The sequence below is a fragment of the Hemicordylus capensis genome, chromosome 2, assembly GCF_027244095.1.
Source record: "Hemicordylus capensis ecotype Gifberg chromosome 2, rHemCap1.1.pri, whole genome shotgun sequence".
NCBI classification, from domain to species: Eukaryota; Metazoa; Chordata; class Lepidosauria; order Squamata; family Cordylidae; genus Hemicordylus; species Hemicordylus capensis.
In genome coordinates, this window is record NC_069658.1 from 141,918,343 (window position 1) to 141,933,230 (window position 14,888).

General features: G+C 44.1%; 1 protein-coding gene across 8 annotated transcripts in view; it reads right to left on the bottom strand.

Moving 5' to 3' along the window:
* The window catches only part of DNAH6 (dynein axonemal heavy chain 6), a 353,767-nt gene that overhangs the window by 258,375 nt on the left and 80,504 nt on the right, over positions 1-14,888 (bottom strand). For all 8 annotated transcript variants that reach the window (XR_008315406.1, XR_008315407.1, XM_053291993.1 and 5 more), the window contains 2 exons: positions 5,632-5,745; positions 3,845-3,988 (listed from right to left, as the gene is read on the bottom strand). Coding sequence is in view for 6 of the 8 variants with exons in the window: in XM_053291993.1 (XP_053147968.1) it covers positions 3,845-3,988; positions 5,632-5,745 (258 nt within the window). In the remaining 2 variants the exon portion in view is untranslated. The remainder of the gene's footprint in view (positions 1-3,844; positions 3,989-5,631; positions 5,746-14,888) is intronic.

Below are 14,888 nucleotides of genomic sequence, written 5' to 3' on the forward strand. Positions count from 1 at the left end.
ACAGTATCCCTCCAGTGGCTGTTGCTGGTGTCTTCCTTATGTTTCTTTTTAGATTGTGAGCCCTTTGGGGACAGGGGCTCATCTTATTTATGTATTCTTTATTTTTCTATGTAAACCGCTTTGAGAACTTTGGTTGAAGAGCGGTATATAAATATTTGTTGTAGTCGTAGTTCCCAGTCCTGCCCTTGAGCCGCACTGTTTGCACTTCCTGTTGGTTGCAGTTGCAAAAGATCTATCAGTGAGATCCCCTATTGTTGGAATAAATCGTAGAGAACTGACTGGTTGATTTCCAACTCCTGTTGCTAAAGGGGTTCATTTCCAGAGCACTGGCGAGAGAGTTGTCCATGCCCTTTATGTGGAGAGCTAGAGGGAATATCTTGTGTTGAATACTCCAATCCTAAACTTGGATTGCCAAGCTGCATAGGGACCTGGAGACTGTTTTGCTTTGTGACCTATATAGGCAATTGCAGTTGTGTTGTCCAGTAATATCTGAATCGTACAATTCTTAATCATTGGTAAAAAGGACTTCAGTCCAAGGAAGACTGCAAGAAGCTCCAGGAAGCTGGTGTGTAGGGCCGACTGATAGGCGTTTCATAAACCCTGGGCATGGAGGTTTGGGCAGCAAGCCCCAGCCCCCAGCCCCTGAGAGAGGCATTAGTAGTTACTGTTACAATAGGAGTTAGAATATGGAAAGGAACACCTTTGGAAAGGTTCTCCTTTTGAGTCCACCAGTGAAGGGACTTTAGCACTGATTGAGGGATGATCAACGACAAGTCCTGCCTGTCCACACATTTGGAGATACTTCATCCTCAGTCTGCCATATTTTTACGTGGCTGTACAAGATACCATCAAACATCAGAGCCTTGTATTGTTTGTGCCCTCTGTTTTGGATTGGTTCTGAATGCATAACAAGTTTACAATTAATAGTTTTCGTTCTGCTGAGAGGAAGGCTCTTTTCAGAGGTGTATCCAATACACCTCCTAAGTAGAGGATACATTTCTGTGGTTGGAGATTGGATTTTTTCCAGCTGATCTGGATTCCCAGGTCTTGGAGAAGTGCCAAGATGTACTGAATGTGGAGACACAAGGAGTCTTTGCTTGTCAAAGTCATCAGCCAATCATCTAAGTATGGAAAAATGGAGATCCCCTGAGTTCTTAGATGGGTGATTTTAGCGCTCATGTACTTTGTAAAAACTGGAGATGCAGTTAAAAAGCCAAATGAGAGAACAGAATATTGGCAGGTTTGTTCTCCCATGGTGAAGTGTAGAAACTTTCTGTGTCTTAGACATATTCCTATAAGGAAACATGAGTCCTTCAGATCCAAGGTTACCAGCCATTCTTCCTCTGCCTACAGTGGAAGAATGCCTTGCAGAATTATCATGTGAAACCTCCTTGGGTGAATGAACTTGTTGAACCAATGCAAGTCTAGAATTGGGCGGAGGCCTCCGTCCCATTTTGGAACTTGAAATACCTAGAATAGAAAGCTTTCTTTTCCTCTTTGAGAGAAACTTGTTCTATCGTTCCCTTCTCCAAAAGATCTTTCACTTCTTCCTGTAAGGTAGGAGTTGAGTGGGTGTATCTCATTTTAAAAAAAATGAGGACGTTGGTCAATTCAATTGCATATCTAGTGGAGATGATACGTAACACCCAAGTGTCTGACATAACATGACACCAAACCAGAGAGAAAGGAGCGGATTTGATAGAAGAAGGAATTCCAGGAGTGTGTGACTGAAAATAGGATGGGTCAAAGGTGCTGTTTTGACTGGTCTTGATGTTTAGATTTTTGGTGCTGCTTTTGTTTCTGTCCATAAGGATATCTAGAGTTGTATTTGAAGGGCTTCCTGCAGTCCTTGTGGTCTGACTTGTTGTACCAGAACTTTTGTCTCCCAAACCTTCTAAACCTTTGAGAGTAGGACTGAGGGATAGAGGAGGATGTAAAGGTTGTAGTCGTGTGTTTAGGTTTTTTTCATCCTCTCCATGGTGTCATCCATCTGGAAGCTGAATAAGCCATCTCCATCAAAAGAGAGGTGCTCTATTTACCCCCTCATGCCCATCTGAAGACATCTGAAGCATAGCCAAGTATGGCATCAGAAAGAAATGGCTCTCATTAGAGAAGATGACTCTGTTACAGTGAGATGCTTGGTTGTGGTCAGATGCTGGCGAGTTATATCTGCTGACTTAGAAAGCACCTCTTTCAACAGACCTAAGAGTGTCAGATGCGTCTTTGAGATATTTTTTAAAGGTTTTCCCATTTTGAGTAATGGTATTTCACCATACAGACCATGTAATTAGCAATCCTGATAGAGATGCAGGATGCTGAATAGAATCCGTATCCCATAGAATCCAATTTCCTTCCCTCTTTCTCTACTGGACCGAGTGCTTTCTTCCGGATTTACTCCCTGTGGCACAGTCTACTATTAGGGAGTTTGGAGGGGGTTGTTTAAAGAGATACGGACAATCCTCTTCCTGCACCCTATACAAATTTCCAAGGTGCTTGGACATGCACACCAAAGATAAGGCAACATCCCATGCTGATTTTGAGGAGTTGACAAGAACTGGTAACATAGACAATGCTCTAGGTTGAGTAGCACCACTAGATGACATGAAGTCATATACTGGCTCAGAGGTTGAGAGGTTCAATGCTTATCTCCCACAGACATCAACAGCAAATGATGGGTGGTTGTTGATGTCATTTGTTGGTTTGACATTGAGAGAGGTGCCTATGATATCGATGTCGAGGAGGTTTTGTGATGCTTGGAAGCCAAGCGTGATGAAGAGTCATCCTCATTATGTTTCCGTTTCTTATGGTGTTTACAATGTCCTTCCTTACGGACATTGCAGGGCTTCTTAAAAACCTCCTTTGGGCGCTGTGAGTCAACATTCAAGATATGGACGGCTCTATCAGGTGAACAGCTCAACATCGATGTCAACTTGGAGTGCTGATGGTCAGGTGAGATCAAGGTTGACGATAATGGGGACCATGGTGCAGAGAGCCATAAGGCTTTTTCCTTATAAAGCGCCCCTGAGATGTAATTCTCTACTTTTTCTGGTGTGTTTTGAAAAAGAGAGACAGATCTACAAGTCCAGATGATATGATCCTCTCCTAAGCACAGCAAACACTGGTTGTATTTGTCTGAAGACAGGAGAGTTCCGCTGCAAGAAGAATACTTTTAAAAAGTTTTCTGAACATCCATTAGGCCAAAGCCCAAAATGATAGGGAAAACAATAGTTGAAGACAGTCCATGATCTAAATCCAAAATGTAAGCAAAGTTTGTTTTTCTAATTTTAAACAGGAACCGAGCTAAGACAAGGAATGAATCCTTGAAGAGGCACACACAATGGTGGTCTAGAAAGAACTGAACAACAAGCACTCTGCTGCTGAAGATACCAAGCGCACAATGAAATCCTTCCGCAAGGGCTACTGTGCAGGCCCAGAAGCCAGGTTGTGAAAGATCCCAGAGCACCATAAAGACTATGTCTTACATAGTATTTCTGCACAGTGCTTAGTATCCTTTTAGATCAGGCCTGCTCAACTTAGGCCCCACAGCTGTTTATGAACTACAATTCCCATAATCCCCACCCACAGTGGCCAATAGCCAGGGATTATGGGGATTGTAGGCCAACATCTGCAGGAGGGCCGAAGTTGAGCAGCCCTGTTTTAGATGAACCTAAAAGCTAAGCACTGTATATAGTGCTGCATATAAAACTGTATATAAACCTAAGCACTGTATATAGTACTAGTGGGATATTATTTGAATTTTTCATTTGAAAGTGGTTCTTGACAAAAATTCATTTTTAAAATCTGGAAACTTGTCTGGAAGTCAATTTCAGATAGTAACTGGTACCTTTTCTTTCATACTCTCCACTTTTTCCTTGAGTCTTGGAACAACATTATTAGGTGGTAATCCTTTTTCCAACTGATGCACAAATTTAGCATACTTAGAAACTTGAGAATTCAACAATTCTGGATCCAAGCTATCAAATTTACACTGTGGAAAACAAGCACAAAACCCCATTTAATCGGTTAAGATAACTGAATAAATTATTTGTAAGCTATTATGCTTCATGAATAAACATAGGAAAATAAAATTCATATTCAATACATGAGGTAGAACACAACATGTAGCTCCAATGCAGTCAGAGAACCTATAGCCTGCTCCTACACATTTACTCAGAACTAAGTTTCACTGGGGAAAGTGGGAAGGGGGAATCCCCATTTCTAGACCATTTTTAAAAAACTTCAGATCTTTTATTATTAAATAGTATCAAATAGTATCAAATATACACATGTAACTAATCCATTCTAACATCTTATACATACTAAGTCATAGAAAATCAAGCATAAGACAGCACACAAAACATATAAAACAAGTTGTCATACTATATGAATCTGTTATAGGGGGAAATTGCAGAATTTAGGAATCATAAAAGAATAAAACTGTATATCTGTAATTCAATTTTTTTTTTAATGACACATCTGCACAGAAGGTTTTAGATGAGCATTCAGTGTAATTGCACTGTTGGTATATCAGCTGAAATAGCCACAGAATACTGACTGACATTCTGTCACGTGGGAAAGGAGGTAATTTTCAGCAACCCCTTCTTCCTTCTGCAGTCCTCTGTGCCTCCTGAAAATATGTCCTCAAGAGTTGTGGTGCTCCCAGGGACATATTTTTTAGACACTCAGCAGCTGCAGAGGGAAAGGGAGTTCATGCAAAATCACATACTTCTAGTGCAAAAGAAACTGCTGTTGAGTCAGCACAGGGGTTAGTCTGAACGTTGGCCAATAACAATTATTTAAAACCTCCTTTGATTTAGATGCTTAATATCGATCTTCCTGTAAAAATAAACTTCTCTACATTTTAAACTTCAGATCTTTTATTATTAAATAATATCAAATATATAATACAAATGTAACTAATCCATTCTAATATCTTATACATACTGTGATAATATCTCTAAGTCATATAAAATACGGAGTATGGATAAATTTGATCATGGACACTGTTGTTCCAATTATTAATAAATAAAACCTATTTACAAATTTGTGAGTTATTTTCTTTTGTGTTTTTATAGTACATTAACTTAGGAGCACTACTTACCACATCTGATAAAATCAATCTGTTTTTGTCAGAAAATTTGTTCCTTTACATATTAAGGCTATACCAAATATGGCAACTGCCAGAAGGATGGTATTACATTAAGAATCCTCGCTCTGTATATAATTTCTTACATAGACAAACAAAAATATTTTTGGCTCATATGTAATTCATAACCAGCCACACCCTTGATCTCCAAAACTACTTCATTCCAGATGTTCCCAATACTTAAGACAAAAAATAAGATAAATGTTTGTTCCATACTGCATCTTCAACATTTATCTTCAGAAAGGTGGTAGATGTGTTTAAGTTGAGATGATATGACATACCACCTGAACTGCAACTCACATAAGACTCCCTCTCAAGGTGGCATTTACTATGAGCTTCAAGTTATTTTCTCACAACCATTCCATTCCTTTTCAAATAAAAGCTTCCTTTTCAAATAAAATATAATAAAAATAAAACTTTCTACTGATAATTACAGTACAGGGTCTTTATACTCAATCATGTGAAGAACAATACAAGTAATTTACCTCCATCCAATCTTCCTGAAGTATTTCCCATTCACAAAGAGAATCCCATAATATCTGTTTCAGTTTCAACTCTGCACAAACCTCCTCTAGAGCATCAAATTTCGTTACGTCCACCTTTCAAGAAATAATTGGAATAATTTCATTTTCTAATATGTCCTAGTATCCATGTTCTTTAAGAAATCCCAGTTGCTAGATAGTACAAGAGTTAACCATAAGGATGAGGGGTGGATCAGTTTCTTATGTTTGGTTTCAGTTATTTCTGTGACCTTGTGTTTTTTAAAAAACTTGCATGCAAAAAAGTCGAAGTTCACTATAACTGTCCTCAATGCAGCTTGCTAAATTACTGGTTGCATATTGTAGAACTCAACCAGGTGGGTGAGCATAGTCCTACGGAAAAGCAGGAACATATCTGCCTCAGAGAAAATCTTATAAACTTCTGCCTTCTCCCCTACAACACATCTATACAGAGTTCAAGAACAGTACATTGTGCCATGTTCCTTGTTTACCAGAAGGCCTGTTAGTGACTAGGATTAAACATCTCACATGTCTGGAATGCAGAGATTGGTAACATTTCCAAACTCTGTATTCCATCTGAATTCTGTCTGAACTGTATTCCTACAGTTCTGATACTTCTGTTCAACATAATTTCATACTGTACTACATTTTATGCAGCAAAAGTGTGGAACTTGCACAGAAACCAAACAATTTCACTTAATATGCTCTATCTGCTTTATACAATTGTGCAAGCTGTTTTGACTTCTACAATGTTCTCAGGAGAGAGAAAACAGAAACCATGGGTGACATCCTAACAAAGAACACACACTTCAAGGATCCGCAGGGATGCAGCACAAGCTCTCACACAACTCCCCCAATCCTCTAGCACACACACTGCTGCACCCAAGCCAATACTTCTGAGCTTTGTTCACACTCAGCACTCTGTAAGAGCATTTCTGCTCTTACAGAGCACTTCAGGAGTGTGAACAACGCCCAGAAGTATTAGCCCTCTCAGGCAACAGCGTGAGCACAGGACAGGGAAAGCTGCATGAGGGCTCTTGGTGCATCCCTGCAGGCCCCCCTAATGCACACATGTTGTTAGTCAGGATGTCAGTCAATTACCTTTAATTAGAAGCTTTTGATCTACTTGCCTAGAGTTCAAAATCTGAAAGATTCCCTTCTCCCTTTGCAACCCCTGTACCACATGATATTCTGTTTCTGAGTGTCCCCCAATTGTCAAGAGCAGTTCTCAAAGGGCGCAGGGAGCTGCAGTGAGGAAGAGAGGGAAATCTCCTTCTATGATGTTCCTTCTCTCACAGTTCTTTGGATCCAATTCACTGTCAGGAAGGATTACAAATGGTTGCCAAAAGTGCCTCCATTCTTTAGAAGGGAAAATGAAAAACTGACAACAGAGGTTAACACAACTTTTGATTAATATTGGGCTGCAATGAGGCAGTCCACGCTAATAGCTTGATCCTATTTTCTCCAGTATAGAGTACTGTGGAGAAATGGGCACTAAAGCATTAACATACTTGTATGCCTGCAGAGGCTTGAGCCCAAGAATATCACAGAATCAGCTTTGAGGGTGAGCAGCACAGAAAGGGAATGGGGCCAGGACTGGTTCTTTAAGACCCTCAGATTTCTTGTGTCTAGGCAAAGGAATTTCCCCTTGCTTAAAAGATACAACTGAATCAGAACAATATAAGAGCCCCTGGTGGCGCAGTGGTAAAACTGCCGCCCTGTAACCAGAAGGTTACAAGTTCGATCCTGACCAGGGGCTCAAGGTTGACTCGGCCTTCCATCCTTCCGAGGTCGGTAAAATGAGTACCCAGAATGTTGGGGGCAATATGCTAAATCATTGTAAACCGCTTAGAGAGCTCCGGCTATAGAGCGGTATATAAATGTAAGTGCTATTGCTATTGCTATATAACTCTTCCCTGCTTGTCTCACATAGGATGCTGTGGAAGTTACAGTGCTGAAAAGCAGATAGGAACTACCCAGTTATGGCCCAAACCGACTTTCTCTGGAGCAATGCCCTTGGCTCCAGAGAGATCACTCTAGACTATGCAGAGTCTGGAACATTGTTACTCATCATGAAGGTTTCTTCTTGCTGGTGTAACAGAGGGCATCCACTGTGGGTTATCTCTTCCCACATGCTTCAGAGGCAGGACTATGTTAATGAAGAGAGCTTTTAAGAGCCTGTGGAGGAAGTTCCCCACTCAGTTATGCTGACCAGCCATATGAATAAAAGAAGCAAAGCATTAAAGAAACATTTAAAAAGTGAAAAAAATCACTTGTGAATTTTTGAAATTTGTGAAAAAAGTGAATTTGAATTTGTGAAAAAAGTGAATTTGAATTTGTGAAAAAAGTGAAAAGACCAGAAGACATATAGCACTTGGAAGAACTGCAATGATCAGCATGAGCAAAGTTTGGAAGAGCAAAGATATTAGTCTTCCAATCAAATGAAGACTAGTCAATGCAATAATATTTCCAATAGCTACATATGGCTGTAAAACTTGGACTTTAAAGAAGGCAGATAGGAGAAGGATGGATGTTTTCCAGATGTGGTGTTGGAGGCGACTGTTGCGTATCCCATGGACAGCGAGAATCACAAATAAGGAAGTTTTAGATCGAGTTAAACCAACAATATCGCTAGAAGCCAAGATTACTAAACAAAGACTGACATATTTTGGTCATGTCATGTGAGCTGATTCACTTGAAAAAACAATCATGCTGAGAATGATCAGTGGAAGAAGGAGACGGGGACAGCCTTGTACTTGGTGGCTGGATATTATTAAAAGTAACACCAGAATGACCATGGTGGAATTAAAGGAAACTGTAGGAGATAGGATGGCATGGAGTGCATTGATCCACAGAGTGACCGAGAGTCGGACACAACTGAACGGATACAAAGAAGAAGAATATATAATGCGGATGTCTTGGCAACCCAATAGATCCAGTCGCTCTGGGTAACCCTGGGTGCCCACCGTTACACCAGCAAGAAAAAACGTCACAGTGAGTATCAATGTTCCATTATCTCCACAGGTGTAGGAGAGCACCCATTGTGGGAAAATAGCAGAGTTCAGTCTGTGGGCGAGAAGGCTGGCTCTACTTGGGTGGCAGTGCCAACTTAAAAGAGATAATTTGCAAAGAGGCAGAACACAGTGGCTCAAAGGGTGGCACATGTAACACTCAGAGGAATGTGTGTAATTTCCAGAATGGGAAATGATATACAGATGGCAGAGCCAAGAGGGTCACCCCCCCCCCAAAGAAGATGCTTTAAATAATGTTGAGCTGGAAGACTATGATGTTTTGAGGAAGAAAACAAGCCTGCTAAAGGAGGAAGCCTATCGTTTGAGTGTGTTTGCTTTCAGGCCCTTGTTCAGGCCATTCTGGAGGAAGGCTAGAAGCTCCTTGAGTCTACACAGATGGGGTAAAATGAGTTGCAAATCACCCACCTTAGGAAAGACTGCCATGTGCAGGCCATTCTCAAGGAAGGCAGGAAGATCCTTGTATCCACACAGATGAGGTGACCTGTGTGGTGAATTGCCCATCTTAGGAAGGACTGCCAAGTGTATTGGTAGATGCCATTTGTAGAAGATTTCTGTGATGCTAGGAGAATACTGATGACTTTAGGTGAGTACCCCTTTTTTGACATTAGGTCGCACCCAGGTGCCATGAGACAAAACATAACAAGGAAGGGTCATAATGACTGAAAGATCCCTGTGTGAATAAGTTGCATTGAATTGGCAGGAAGAGGGGCCTGATATGGCTAGCTGAAGTATGTCTGAGAACCACAGTCTCTGAGGCCAGTAGGGCACTATGAGAATGGCTTCCACTTTCTGTACACATAGCTTCCCGAGGAATCTGGTCAGGAGGGGTACTGGTGAAAAAGCAGAAAGAAGTCCCATGGGCCAGAATGCATCCATTACCTTTGCGCTCTCTGTTGGAAAATGAGATAAGAATCTGGGTAGCTTGCTGTTTATCAGAGATGCAAAGAGATCAATGTCCAACACAGCAAGGTGATGCAGCAGAAAAAAACAGGTTGCTCACCTATAACTACTGATCTGGAGATGATCCATTCTATTCATAATATTGGGTTCTGCGCCTGTGCAGGAACCTCCCGGGCAAACTAACTAGCTCCTTGAGATGCCCGCTCCACCCAGCATGTGCTCCGTACATTCATTGAAAATGGCGATTGGGGGCATCACTTCTTCAGTTTCTTGCAGACCACCAAGTACAGACGATCCGATGCATTTCTTGGTAAGTCTCCCCACTTTTAGTTCTTCAAGGCTTTACTGTCACAGGGATGGCTTGGGAGGGTCTCATGAATACAATGGATCACCTCCAGATCAATAGTTACAGGTGAGCAACCTGTTTATCTGGATCGTGATCCGTTGCATTCATAATATTGGGTGATTAGCCAGCTTAGCCTCTGATGGTGGATCCAGTGAAGCCTCAGCTATGACAACACCCTCTTCAGTACGCTTCTCCCAAATTCAGATTGTTTTGCCCTTTTCAAGTTAATGTCATAATGTTTGATGAATGGCTATTCAGATGACCACACTGCAACAGTGCAGATAGCAGCCATCAGTATTCTGGACAGATGTGCAGCAGATGCAGCATACGCCCTTGTCAATTGCACCCTAATGGTGTGTGGAGGATCTATTCCTTGTTGCTTGTAGCAACATACAACCAGTTCCACCAACCAATGGGCCAGCCTTTGATGTGATATTGGGAGGCCATTACTTCCTCCCTTATAGGCTACAAACAGTCTCCTTGTTCTCCTTATTGGCTTTGTCTTTTTCAGATAGTATAGGAGAGCACGGCGGACATCCAAGGAATGCAACGCCTTCTCTAAAGCCGTTTCTGGTTTCTGGAAGAAGGTTGGTAATATAACCTCCTGGTTTAAATTAAAGTCTGAAATAACTTTAGGACGGAATTTAGGATCTAGCCACATGACAACCTTGTGAGAGTAGAACTGAGTGTATGGCAGGTCCATCCTCAAACCTGTCAACGCACTAACATGATTGGCTGTAGTGATTGCTATTAAGAACGCAACTTTAAGAATGAGCAGCTTCAAGGTTGCATGCTATAGTGGCTCAAAAGGAGCTTCCATCAGGGCTGACAGCACCAATGATAAACTCCAAGGTTCTACTGGTTGTTTAATCATGGGATAGAGATTGTTAAGCCCTTTCATGAAGTGTTTACATTCCGGATGTGAGAATACTGATGTTCCATCCCAGCCCTTGTATCTTGAAGAAATGGCTGCCAGATGGACCATTAACGATAAGTTCGCCAGGCCCTTCATCTTAAAGGAGGTCATGTACAGGAGCACCTGTTTCACCGTAGTCCTTAATGGCCGGAAATCGTTCATCCTTGCATGGTTAGTAAAGTGCCTCCACTTGCTGCCATAATTGTGTCGTATAGACAGACACCTGTTGTTCAATAGAATTTTCCTCAGAAGCCGACCTTCTAAGCCATCATCCGTAGAGTTCTAACATCGGGATGTGGCACCCTTCCTCCTTCCAGAACCAGTAGATCCGGGGTGGGTAGAAATCTGTAATAGCTTCCCTGCGCAAGACGAAGCAGTGGAGCAAACCACAGTCGCCTTGGCCACCATGGTGTCACCAGTATGCATGTCGCATTATCTCTTAGAATTTGTGCCAGGACATGGCTGATTAGGTTGTGGTGGGTGAAGTTATAGGAAGCCCTTGGTAGGGGTGTGCACGGAACCGCGGAGCTGCGGTTCGGCACTGGGGTGGGGGGTTCCATCAAGGGCGGGGGGGCTTTACTTACCCCTCCCGCCCTTTCCAGTTTTTGCACCGTAAATACCATAAAAAATGCAGGCTGCAGGATCCCTCTCCGCCCGCTTCTATTCTCTACGATGGCTCCACGCTCGGGCGGGCGGCAGCTGCCGCCGCTGAAGCCCCCTCGAGAAGCCCCCTCGAAGCTCTTTTGGCCCCTTAAATCTCGCCCGGACCGAGTCCGACCGCGCTCGGGCGGGCGGAAGCGAGATGTCCTTCCTTCCGCCCGCTCCCTTCCCTGCCGTCTGCAAAGTGCAGGAAGCCTTCTGCGCGCTGCGCGCAGAAGGCTTCCTGCACTTTGCAGACGGCAGGGAAGGGAGCGGGCGGGCGGAAGGACATCTCGCTGCCGCCCGCCCGAGGACGGTCGGACTCGGTCCGGGCGAGATTTAAGGGGCCGAAAGAGCTTCGAGGGGGCTTCTCGAGGGGGCTTCAGCGGCGGCAGCTGCCGCCCGCCTGAGCGTGGAGCCATCGTAGAGAATAGAAGCGGGCGGAGAGGGATCCTGCAGCCTGCATTTTTTATGGTATTTACGGCGCAAAAACTGGAAAGGGCGGGAGGGGTAAGTAAAGACCCCCCCGCCCTTAATGGAACCCCCAACCCAAACCCTCCCAAACCAAAACCATCCCATGTCTGGACCGGTTCGGAGGCCAGTAGAATGGCCTCCGAACCGGTCCGTGCACACTCCTAGCCCTTGGTCCACCTGTGCTGGAATGCATCACCGAGCGATCCCCTACCTATTCCAGCACCCGTGAGCAGAACATTGCACACTTTCTGTTGGCAGCTGACTATTGTAAATAAGTCCACTGTTGGATGACCCCACATGTTGAAAACCTTCTGGAGATAGATGCTGTTGATCTCCCACTCATGACGTTGGTAGTTCTGTCCTGTATAGCTGAGGTTGTCGCCCACTACGTTGTTTACACCCCTTATGTGTATGGCCCTTATGCGTATGGACAGATCCTATGGGCAATGCACCATTCCCAAATTCGCATGCTTAGGGCGCACAGAGACGCAGACACCGTGCCACCCTGCTTGTTGAGGCAGGCAATGGCTGTTGTATTGTCCACTTGTACCTGCGTCACTGTGTCTCTCAACATGGGTTTGAATGCTTTTAGAGCCAGAAAGAGTGCTTGTAGCTCTAGGTAGTTTATATGTTGCAGAGTTTCTGGCTTGGACCACTTGCCCTGAACGCGGTGATCTCCACAATGCGCTCCCCATCCCACTAGGGAGGCATCCGATGTCACCCACCATGTTGGCGTTAAGGGTTGAAACGGGACTCCCCCCAAAAGATTCTCTTCTGCCATCCACCAACGAAGGGAGTCCAGCAGTGAGCGTTGAATTGTCAGTTGCATTTTCTGACTGTCCTGACTCGGACAGAAGTTCCTTAGAAACAGTCTTTGTAGCAGCTTCATGCACAGACGTGTGTAAAGCACTGTTGAGTTGCAAGATGCCATTAGGCCCATTAAGCTCTGTATGTTCTCCGGATTGAGTATGAACTGCTGAGCAAGGCTTCTGATCTGCTGATAGTGCTCTACAGGTAAGTATGCTCTTTTTGTGTCTAACAGAGCGTATCTGTTAGTGACAAAAGGACCAAGGATATACTCCACTGTTCCAGGGGCTGTCTTACTGGAGGATACAGATTGGTAAGACCCTTCAGAAAACTCTTGCAGCTCGGGTGGGACATTGGAAACAAGGAGGTCTTTAGCATGGTTAGGTACAGCAGGTCCTAAAGGACAGTAGTATTCAGAGGTGAAAGCCGTTTGTGGCAGCATAGCAAGTGAACCTCTTCCACTTACTAGCATAGTTTTTCCTAGTGGAAGGCTTCCTCTAGTTAAGTAAGATTTTATTTAGAAGCCTATCTTCCATGCTCTTAGCTGTAGAGTGGGCACCTCTGGGTGCAGTATCTGGCCATTTTCCCGTGATAAAAGATCTTGGCGTTGGGGAAGTCTCCTGTATGTATGCCTCAACAGTTTGAGTAGATGTGGAAACCATGGTTGCCGAGAGGCCACCATGGAGTGATCAGGATGCATTTGACTTGGTAGGTCAGAATATGTGTCACCACTCTCTCTACTAGAGGCAGAGGAGGATACATGTACAATAGGTGTTGTGACCAGTCCATCTGGAATGTGTCCTCTAATGACTGGGTTGTGACCTGCTCTTGAGCAGTATCTTGTGCACTTGGCATTGGGTGCCTTCATGAACAAGTCTATTTTGGGGAACCCCCAAGCGCTGAATATTGGAAGCAAGTAGTTGTTGTCCAATTCCCACTCATGCTGCTCTTCCCTGGTGTATGAGCAACTCAGATCTTCCACTAGGATATTTTCTGTCCCCTTTATATGAATGGCCCAAGGGATGTTACTGTTTCTGATGCACCAGTGCCAAATTTGTATGCTCAATGCACAGAGTGGCCTGGACACCATCCCCTCTTGTCTGTTTAGGTAGGCAACCGCCGTTGTGTTGTCCAATAGCAACTGCACAGTTCTCCCTCTGAGCATCGGTAGAAAAGCCTTCATGGCCTGGAAAACTGCCAAGAGTTCCAGGAAATGTATGTGGAATTGTCTTTGCCAGTGACTCCACTGTCCCTGGGCCACGCTGCCATTGCAATGCTCCCCCTCCATCCCATCAGTGAGGCGTCAGTCGTCACCTATACTGATAGCCAATAAAACAATTTCTTTTTCTTATAGAACTCACTCATATCAAGGAACCAGAATGAGGAGCCATAGTGACCAAGGGACTGATCGTTATGGCGATCACAAAGGAACTGAAGTGCTGGCACTTCCTCCTGCCTTAAGTAGCCATGTGGTCACATGGGGCAGGGCGCAAGCGCCAAGATAAGCTCTGGTACTCCACACCGACAGGCTTCTGCACAGGTGCAGAACCCATTCTAATGGATTCAATGGATCACACCCCAGATCATGCAGATTGGGTGACTCATCCCCTGATAATTTTGAAGAATAAGGGGAAGGCTGGGCTTGATTGGAAGGTTCAGAATGCTTAGTCTTAGACAGCCATTTCTTCTTCCCAACGGAGGACTCACTGGGGAGTCTGCAGATGCAGTCATGCCCCATGCCACCCGCGACAGATTGCCTGTCCCATTCTAATTTTTGGCTCTCCAGATGAACTATTCATTGGAACCAGGACTGCCAACTCTGCCAACTATTCACTGGAATCAGGTCTGCCAACTCTGGGGGATGGGCTTCTCAACAAGGATAGCTAGGGCAGGTTGCTGAGGAGAGTGACCTGAGAAGTCCACAGGGGCCTGAGGGGATGGCTCACAAGGTGTTGTGGCAATTCTTCTGCTCTGATTGCTGCTGCTGGGAGTGGTGAAGGTGACAGTATCCCTCTTGCTGGTGGCTGAGAGGGGCCTGGATGGATGTGTCTGCACTGTGTTTGCTGCTGCAAGGCACCAGAAATAGAGGCCACATTGGCCGTTGGGAGCTCTGAAGAGCTCTGAATGC